The sequence below is a fragment of the Episyrphus balteatus genome, chromosome 2 (assembly GCF_945859705.1).
Source record: "Episyrphus balteatus chromosome 2, idEpiBalt1.1, whole genome shotgun sequence".
Lineage (NCBI taxonomy): Eukaryota > Metazoa > Arthropoda > Insecta > Diptera > Syrphidae > Episyrphus > Episyrphus balteatus.
In genome coordinates, this window is record NC_079135.1 from 94954134 (window position 1) to 94964200 (window position 10067).

Consider the following 10067-nt stretch of genomic DNA (forward strand, 5'->3'; position numbering starts at 1 on the left):
CTTCTTTTTGTGTAAATGGTATATAAGATTAATGGCTGAAAATCTTAAGTTTAAAGCTACTTTAAAGTTAAATAAGCAGTCCGGACATTGTATTTTATTCTCAAATACAATTGTTTGATAGATTGGAGCTAAAAGAAAAATTGCATATCCATTTAAAAACTAATTTCACATCCGTTTATTTTCAAAGTATGATAAGTCCAAAAGCGTTTTTATTTTTTATCTTTTCAGCTATCGATCCAAAAATTAAAAAGGAAACGGTATTTTGTAGCTAGGCAAGAGTTCTACAGAATATATTTTTTATAATTTTTTCTACGCATATTAAAAGAAAATAGACGTTTTTTTCTTATCCTGAAAATTTTAAAATCATGGACTTATCATGTTTTGCAAATAAATGATTCAATTATTGAAAAGGTAGACACAATCTTTAGGAAAAATGCCTAACTCTCAAGGTTTTCTTAAATCTACGACACAATTTTTCTTCTTTCTTTAAAATTTCTGTTGCTATCACAAAAATACGGCCAAATTCCTAAAAAAAAATTATAGTTTTTCAGCCAAAATATAGATTAGTGGCATTTGCGTAGAGCTGCCGAGTGCTTTTTCGTATTTTAGAGATTTTTTTATTTAAATAGGGTTGCCATATTCATTGACAAACGTTTCTTGTATTATTTTGTTAATTTTATTCACTTTTTAATCATTTGTTTGACATTTCAAAAATGTTCTTATTAGTATATTACTAGTATTTATTTGAAATAGTCTTTGAAGAGAAGTTCTCATTTTAAAAGTGGCAACTTTAATTTTTGGTTATCACTATTAATTGATTTTTCATTTAACTCCAATTTTAAACTCTTACGTTATGAGCTAAGTAACTCCACTGCAATCGCTTTGATAAGAGAATTGGACCCAGAACAGTTTTTCTAAAAAAAAAAGTTACGCATACGCCACAGTGACTCGCTTTAAAAATTCGATGACAACAATTAAATTTACAAAGAATGATGTCATTTTACTTTCAGGTTTAACTACCGTTGCATTAGTCCAATTTTTTCAGTTTAATCTCTAAGTCTGTTGGCCTGACCTTAAATGAATTTTTACTGTATTAAGATCTTTTAAATATCCAAGTTAATCAAAAAAGTTACGAAAGTATCAAAGAAAGTCAGATGTTTAAATAATAGACTTCTGGAATCAAGGTCTTTAGCGTTGAACTTCTGTGTTTGAATTTCATATCAGTTAACAGGTAGTATTATTTATTTATTTATTTATTTGTTAGACTTAAAGCAAAGTTTTACTTTTCACTAATTGCGTCGTGATATTTCCTCAAAGTTTATTACCCTAAAACCAAGATAAAAAAATGTTTAATTTTTTAGCTAAAAAGTGTGATTGTTAGTTTAAGAATTTCACTAAACCAAATTATATAAAAAAAATGTTATCTAAGTTATGTTTGTCTAAAAAAAAGTCTCTTAATCTGTATACACTGCTATTTAAAAATTTAGTGATTGTTTATGTTACCAAACTATTTGTTTATTTTTTTTTTAACTGACACCTGAACAAACAATGTGTTTGATATTATATAAATTCTATTATTCACCATAATATAAAATTAAATTAAGAGTCAAAATTATGAGTTGCCAAAAAAATATAATTTCCAGTTAAAGAAGTTCTTCCAAACTAAGAAGATCGACGATAACCGAAAAATTAAAAAAAAAAAAATGGCGAAGAAAGTTCTTTTGTGTAGTATTGTAATAGTTTTGAACTTTTTCAGTTTTTCGGCTGCCGAACTTGGTTGGTGGGAAGATGCATCTTTATACCAAATTTATCCAAGATCTTTTAAAGATAACGATGGTGATGGAGTTGGTGATTTAAAAGGTATTATATTTTCTTTGTACTAAATATTAAAAAAATTTCAAATAATGACAACAAAATTACGAATTTAGGCATAACTTCAAAGTTGGATTATCTAAAAGATATTGGAATTACTGCTGCATGGTTATCACCAATTTACAAGTCTCCAATGTCTGATTTTGGTTATGATATTTCCGATTTTTACGATATTGATCCACTTTATGGTAATTTGGATGATTTCGATGCCCTCATTGCTAAAGCTAAGTCAATCGGCTTGAAGATTATATTGGATTTTGTACCAAATCATTCGAGTGATGAGTGTATTTGGTTTCAAAAATCGGTGAATCGTACAGAGGGATATGAGAATTTTTACGTGTGGGCTGATGGTCGTGGAGAAGATCCTGAAAATCCGGGAAAACAACTTCCTCCATCGAATTGGGTAAATATTTGTTTTATTTTTTTTTTTACAAAGTAGAATGTTTTAGTGGACTAAAAGTTATTAAATCTTTTTTAGTACAAAAACCTATTTTTTAGTTAATCCTTTATATGTCTTAAATATCTGGACTGATTTTGTTCTAATTTTTGAAATTTATAGTTCACATCAATGCAAGTAAAAATGCATTTAAAAATATAAAAAAAATTCTTCTTTTTTTGATTTTTTAGTACTTCGAGTGCTCATGTTAAGTGCTCAAAACTTTTATCAAAAATCACTTGACTAAGTTTATTTAAATATTGTCTAGAAGTACATTTTGGAAATTAAGAAATAATTGTAAGCCAAAATTAAAGGAAATTGAACTAAAATATAGTTTAAAAGTGTGTATACTAAAAAAGTACTAAAAAAAAAAATAATTTCTTTTTACGTTTCTTAACTTAAATTTCTACAGAAAATCTTTAAAAAATTTTAGTACAAAACTTTATTTTTGAGTTAATCCAATAGGTATATCTCTTAGATACACTAACTGACTTTGTTCCAATTTTGGCCATTGATATCTCATAATAATGCAAGTAAAAATGCTTTTAAAAAATATACAAAAAGTCTTTTTTTGTATCACAATAAATTAAGACAAAGTTGTTTATTTTTTTAGTACTTAGAGTGTTCTAAACATTTCTCAAAAATTTTATCAAAAATCACATTTTTGAATTTAAGAAATAATTGTAAGCCAAAACTAAGGGAAATTTGACTAAAATATAGTTTAAAAGTGTGTACTAAAAAAGTACTAAAAAAAAGAATTTCTTTTTACATTTCTTAACTTAAATTTCTACAAAATGGAAAGTTTTAGTGCACTAAAAGTTATTAGAAAATCTTTAAAAAATTTTAGTACAAAACTTTATTTTTGAGTTAATCCAATATATCTCTTAGATACATTAACCGATTTTGTTCCAATTTTGGCCATTGATATCTCATAATAATCTTGTTTATAATAAAGTTGTTTATTTTCTTAGTACTTAGAGTGTTCTAAACATTTCTCAAAAATTTTATCCATAATCACATTTTTGAATTTAAGAAATAATTGTAAGCCAAAATTAAGGGAAATTTGACTAAAATATAGTTTAAAAGTGTGTACTAAAAATGTACTAAAAAAAGAATTTCTTTTTACGATTCTTAACTTACATTAATTAAAGATATTTAACATTTTCTTTTCTAAATAGACAAGTGATTTCGGAGGTACAGCATGGACTTGGAATGATCAACGTCAACAATTTTTTTTGCATCAATTCCAACCTAAACAACCTGATTTGAATTTTAGAGATGAAAACGCACGTGCAACCATGTTAAATGTGCTAAAATTCTGGCTAGATCGTGGCATCGATGGTTTTCGTATCGATGCTATTCCATATTTTTTTGAGACCCTCAACGAAAATGGAACGTATACCGATGAACCTGTTAGTGGAGAAACATCAGATCCAAATAGCAACAAATACCTCAAGCATTTATATACAAGAGATCAACCTGAAAATGTTGGACTTATTGCAGAATGGAGACAATTTGTAGATAATTATACAAGAGAACATGGTGGAGATGAGAGGTAATATTAAAAAAAAAAAAAAAATAATATTGAACGTAAAATTTTAATTAAAAGTATTAATTGCCTTACATTACAGGATTTTATTTGCTGAAGCTTATTCACCATTAGAAGCTCTTGATAATTATTTTGGCAATGAAACACATCCTGCTGCACATTTTCCATTCAATTTTGATCTTATGTATTTGAATAAAGATTCGAATGCTAGAGATTTAGAAGATAAAGTTAATAATTGGATGGACACTATTTGGAAAAAACATAAATCAGCTAATTGGGTGGTAAGATAAATTGAATTTAGAAAAAAAGGATATATTTATGTAAAATTTATAAATACAGATTGGAAATCATGATAATCCTAGAATTGGTGATCGTATAGGAAAAGATAATAAGGATAATATCAATATGGTAGTTTTAGCATTGCCTGGATCACCTGTTACTTATAATGTAAGTATTCTTTGTTTATATTTAAAAAAAAAAGAAATTTTTCAAAGTGAAACATATGCTTGATAATGTACAAGTGTGTATTTAGTATGATGCAGAAATATTTGTTTTTGGAGGGGTGCATTTTTTGCATTAATCTAGATAGTTTATTTTTCACTGGGGATAATTAAGATTTAGAATTTTAAAAGAAACGAAATAATAATTTGGGACCAATCTCTCTTTGAAAAAAAAACACCCTTTCACCTAAATATTTTTTATGAAAACTCTCTATTCTTGTTATAGACTGCTTGAATTCTTGGTTTCTGTTATAAATTAAACATTTTTACCAATTTTCATTGGTGTAACAATTTTTTCACAGTTTTTGTGCTACTAATTACGAATTTCTTCATTTCAACAAAAAAAAACAATTTCACTCAAAATAATTTTGTAAACTTTATAGTTTCTTAATTTTTATACCAAACAAAACTATTTCACCAAGTTTTAAAGATTAATAAAATACAAGTTAGCTGTTATGATACCTTTGTCGCACATAACTAAACCCATCAAAAAAATACACTTTCACAAAAAATATTTTTCAAAATTTTCTGCTTTATCTAAAAACCTTAATCGCGAATTTTTGTCAGTGTAGCATGTTTTCACATGGGTTTAGGTTATATTTTACCTGTTGAGGTAAAAAAAAAACAAGCACAAACTTTTCTTAGAGCAATAGTATTGATTTAATTTTTATGTCATTAGATTCAGTATCAAAAAATACCTTGAAAACATGTGTCATATGATGATATTTCACAAACTATTTTTTCACTATATTTTTTAGCTTCACCCCCTCCCTTTTGTCCACGAAAAAACACCCTTCCACAAAACTTTTTTTTATAGACTTTTTATCCTTGGTTTTTTTCCAAAAAGCAAACTTTTTGCCAAGTTTCATGAGTGTAACAATTTTATTTGATTTGTTGATTTTGTTAGTACAATATGTAACCCTCATTTTAAGATATTGGGCCACTTAATATTTCACCTGATGTACATGAGCCATCTAATAATCACAAATTTCACAAAACTTCTTTTAAATTTCTTTCTGTGCATCGTTATAAACATCCTCATAGGTGAAATATTAAGTGTCCCAATATCTTAAAATGAGGGTTACATATTGTAATAACAATCCTATTAATTTGATCCTTTTATCACAAACAACAATTATTTTTCACTCCTTGAAAATATTAATTTGTATGAAAATGTAATAAAAAATAAAAGCAAGCAAGTTAAGTTTTGCATGAAAATTCAATATTCCATGGTAAATATAATTCATTTTTCGATTATTTTTGATTGTCATACTATGTACAACATTTACATGGAATTGAAAAAAATGCATACATTTTCCATGCGCTGCTATGATACCATTTCAAAAGTGTTCTTTCTCGCTAAAAAAAACACCCTTTGACCTAAAATTTTTTGATGGATATATTTTATTATTTTTTTCTTTGGTACCTATATGAAACGTCTACACGAAATTTTATCAATCTACCACCTTTTTTCAATTAGTACTTCGCAATATTCTGATCTGACTCTTGCTCTTTGAGTAGAAAACAATTCATAAAGAATCTTATAACTTTTTACATGTTGGTCGAGACATTTTGGTATTGATTTTATTCGATCGGGCGTTAGAAAATACCTCGAAATCATGTATCATATTAATACAAATGTTTCATTGCCTATACTATGATATGCAACAAATCGAGTGCAACACAGAAAAAGTCTTGTATCTACCCTTCCGGATGGAATACAAGGTGGCCCAATATCTCAAAATAACTCTTATATTGAATACTACCAATGATATAAATTTCATGCTTTTATCACAAAGTGCACGGTTTAGATGCTAAGCCGTCTCACTAATTGGTTCAGTAAGTAAAATAAAAATACAAAAAAATTAAATAAAAAAAAATATTTTTTGTATGAATTTGTATACCTTTTAGGGCCAATTTATTGAGCCTCCATTAAATTTTGAAATTTATCGTTTTAGTTAAAAGCGTAGTTAAACTATTGACGCCTTTAAGTACACACCATTAAAAATTCATTTAATTCACTCTTCTTTAGTTAGGCCAAATTTATTCACTCTCCATTATTTTGAAAGGCTCCATTAAAAATTATAAAACTGTCAAATCGCATACAAATTTTAAAATTTTCCCTTTTTTAATGGCGACTTTAAATTTAATGGAGTGTGAATAAATTGGACCTTAAAGTCCTTACTTTTAATGGAAACTTCAAATTTAAAACTCTGTTAAAAATATCCTAGGGAATTTTTATTTTTTTTGAAAATAAATCCGTCAAAAGCAACGATTTTGTCAAATCGAATATATATATTTGAATGAAGAATAATATAACAAACATAAAAACTGGTGCGTAAGCGAGGGTATCAAAGTGCCAGTGTTAACCAGAAACTGAAGGAAATGCAATTTTATGAGATGACAATATTATGCAGCATCGCAACCTGGCCGTGTTTCTTTGGAAGTGGAGAAGATGATTTAGTATATTGTGCTCTTCTGCGTAGTAGATCCATTTTTTAAAAATTTGTTTCCATTCAAAATCTTTAGTCGTTTCTATTAAAACGACTTGTTCTAGGAGCGCCAATTTGTATTACTAATTTAGAACTTTAACTTCGAAGTTCCCTCCACCCTTTGCCCCTTTTCCGTATGGCAGGATAATTACTTTACTGGAACCTCAATATTGGTGTCCAAAGCAATTCTTTTTTGTGTCGTTTTAGGACAAACGACTAACGTATTGGGGTATTTATGTATGTCATAAACATGTATGAATCTTAACCGATTCTTAGCAATCGCCCGCGTGACGCTGATAAATTTACAAAAGTGTTAGGACTAAAAAGATATTTCAACAATCCTTTGAAGACATTTCATCCAATTTATTAATGTCTGGACTTTTATTCATAATTGTGTTTTTTTTTTTTTTTTTTAATAATTCTTTAGCTCATTTGACAAACAATTTTTTTTTTTTTCAAATAAAATAATAATTAAACAATTTATAAAATGACATTTGACACTAATGGAGAGTGAATAAATAGAAATTCTGTTTAAAACCTCCATTTGCTCTAAAAATCCCTCTTAAAAGGTCGAATTTGGTGTTTTAACTAAAACGACTTTTAAATTTAATGCTCAGTTAGTTAATGATGTCAAACTTCAAAAAAAAATCCTTAAAAGAGACTGAATTAAATGAATTCGGTTTTTAATTTTAAAATTAACTTTTTTAATGGGGATTTAAGTTTAATGGAGAGTCAATAAATTGGGCCTTAATGTATGAATAATTAAAAAACTAGTAATGGTAGAAAAAAACGCGTCGTTTTTGGAAATATTTAGTTTGAAATTATCAACAGTCTGGAAATGTTTTGTGAGTTGGGCAGTTTAATTTATCTATTCATTAAAACAAAATTTCAAGAAAATAATTTAATAAAAAAATTATTTTTTTTTTTTTTAATTTTTCTTAATTTCAAGATTACTGTTAGGTACTTAAACGTTAAGTAACAAAAATTTTCGTTGGATTTAGTAAAATTGACTAAAAATTAGTTCAGACTTTTAGCTGTTCAACAAAAACAGATTGTGAAAAGTCCCCATCAATCTCAAGTCTGCGTGAAAAGTTTCAATATATCGTATAATTTTACTTAAGAAACATAAATTGGCCATTTTATAAGATTTATGTTATAAAATTTAAAAACAATATTATCGGTGTTGTTATCAATTTTTTGAATGAGGGAGGACTAATAGTTTGATCGATTCCACATTGATTTTTTTTTTCTCAAAATTTATACAATTTTGAACTTGCTGTTCTACCCAATTGTTCTAAATACAGGAAGTAGTGCCTTTGGCGTACTGTAATCTACACTATTAGGTATTATGGTATGAATGGTATAACTTTTTTAAAAAGTTATGATTTTTTTTTAATTGATGAAAACACCGAAAATTTCCAAATTTGTCAGCATTCCGATAATATTAACCCACCAGTTTAATTAAGATATTTTCGATGAATAGAAGCCAATGTTACCAGAGAAGAAGCCTCTAAATGTTTTATTTTATGTTTTATTATGTATCATTTATCAATCACATATGAACTCAATCTTTATTTTTTAATGTTAGGGTGAAGAAATCGGCATGGACGATGTCCCAGATGCATGTTCGAATGACCCATGTGATTTCCGTGATCCCGAACGAACTCCATTTCAATGGGACAATACAACATCAGCTGGATTTTCTGACTCAAATAAGACATGGTTGCCAGTTGCTAAAGATTATAAATGCAATAATGTGAAAATTCAGCAAGGTCAAGAGAGAAGTTCGTTGAACATTTATAAAGGAATGCAAAAACTTAAAACTACGGCAGCATTTAAGGCATTCAAAGAAGAAGGAGCTTGGAAATATGGTGCTTTGAATGATCAAGTTTTTCAAATTATAAGGTAATTCAGATATTCTATATGCATTTTTAAGCTTAATAATGTTTTTTTTTTGGACAAAAAGGAACAACACAAATGAAGAATATCGAATTTTGGTTAATTTGGGAAGTGACTTAGAGACTGTTGGTCCTTTATGTAATTCAATAGACACAAGTTTATGTTTTATGGAATACAAATTGGTAACTAAAAACTCACCTCATAACATAGGGTAAGTTTTGTTTGATGACTACATCAAAATTAATATTAATTTTAATTTTATTTCAAAGGGATTTGGCTAACTTGACTTCAATCCAGTTGACTCCTCATGAAGGAATTGTCCTTGGAAGAACAACAGAATGATGAAAAAAATTGTTTTCATATCCCAATTTTTAGTCATCTTCAAAATTAAGTCCTCCTAACTGAAAAATAAGCGTTAGTATGTTTTTGGCGTTTTTTATTAAAATTCATTTGATATGACTAAATCATTTTGTGTCTTAATTTTAACTTTTGAAGGAACGATTTAATTTTATTGCCTGTTTAAGTATTTATAAGACCTTGAAATATCTATTTTCCTTAGCCAACCATGACCTACATGCATATACAAAACAATTTAAAGTTCTTTAACCTACTTTCCATCGATCGAAACATTTAACAACATAAAACCTTCAAGAACCAATTATTATTATCCCTCAAATTACTTTTCTTCATCGAGAGTTTGTATTTTGTATTTAATTTGAAGCCTTAATGACATACAGTACTTGAGGGTAATAAAATCTGATGATGAGAATTAATTGCTGTAGGGAATTAAGATAACATTATTGCTATGCATAATATATATAGACTTTTCAAAATTGTGTTGATTTACGATGATTGTCTGGGAATTGAAGATAGTGAAGAAATGACAAAATTCAAAATAAATAATAATTTTAAATTAAGAATTGAAAATAAATGGTTGCGTGCAGAAGAAAATTTCAATAAAAAAAACACTTTTTTCCAGTTTTGAAGATTTTTAGGTTAAAAGAGAAATAAAACCTGAAATTTTTTTTAATTTTTTTGTATAGCTTTCTAAATTTGAATGCATTTGAAAAAGAGAATTTTTAGAAAAATATAAAAAAAAGCACGTCTGATTCGCAGGTACTTGGTCTTGCGGTTCAAAGCACTTTTATGTTAGTTTACTTGTAGATTTTAATAGCTGCCTCTATAAATTTTAAAGAAATTTTGTTGATGTTTGAATAGAGACAACATTTAGGGCAAAATTTTTTTTAATGAAAAAATAGAACAAATTTGTTCAAGATGCTTTATTGCTGAATATGATTCCTTGGCATAAAAAAATACTC

The 10067-nt window shown here is 27.3% G+C and overlaps 1 protein-coding gene across 1 annotated transcript; it reads left to right on the top strand.

Annotated features, from left to right (window-relative positions):
- Positions 1 to 1638: 1638 nt before the first annotated feature.
- On the top strand, positions 1639 to 9156 carry LOC129910385 (maltase A2-like). The gene is made up of 8 exons (XM_055987745.1): positions 1639 to 1860; positions 1929 to 2275; positions 3487 to 3863; positions 3940 to 4138; positions 4197 to 4304; positions 8438 to 8754; positions 8816 to 8959; positions 9018 to 9156. The coding sequence occupies exons 1-8, from the start codon at positions 1704 to 1706 to the stop codon at positions 9088 to 9090; spliced, it is 1722 nt and encodes a 573-aa protein (XP_055843720.1). The 5' UTR covers positions 1639 to 1703; the 3' UTR covers positions 9091 to 9156.
- Positions 9157 to 10067: the final 911 nt, after the last annotated feature.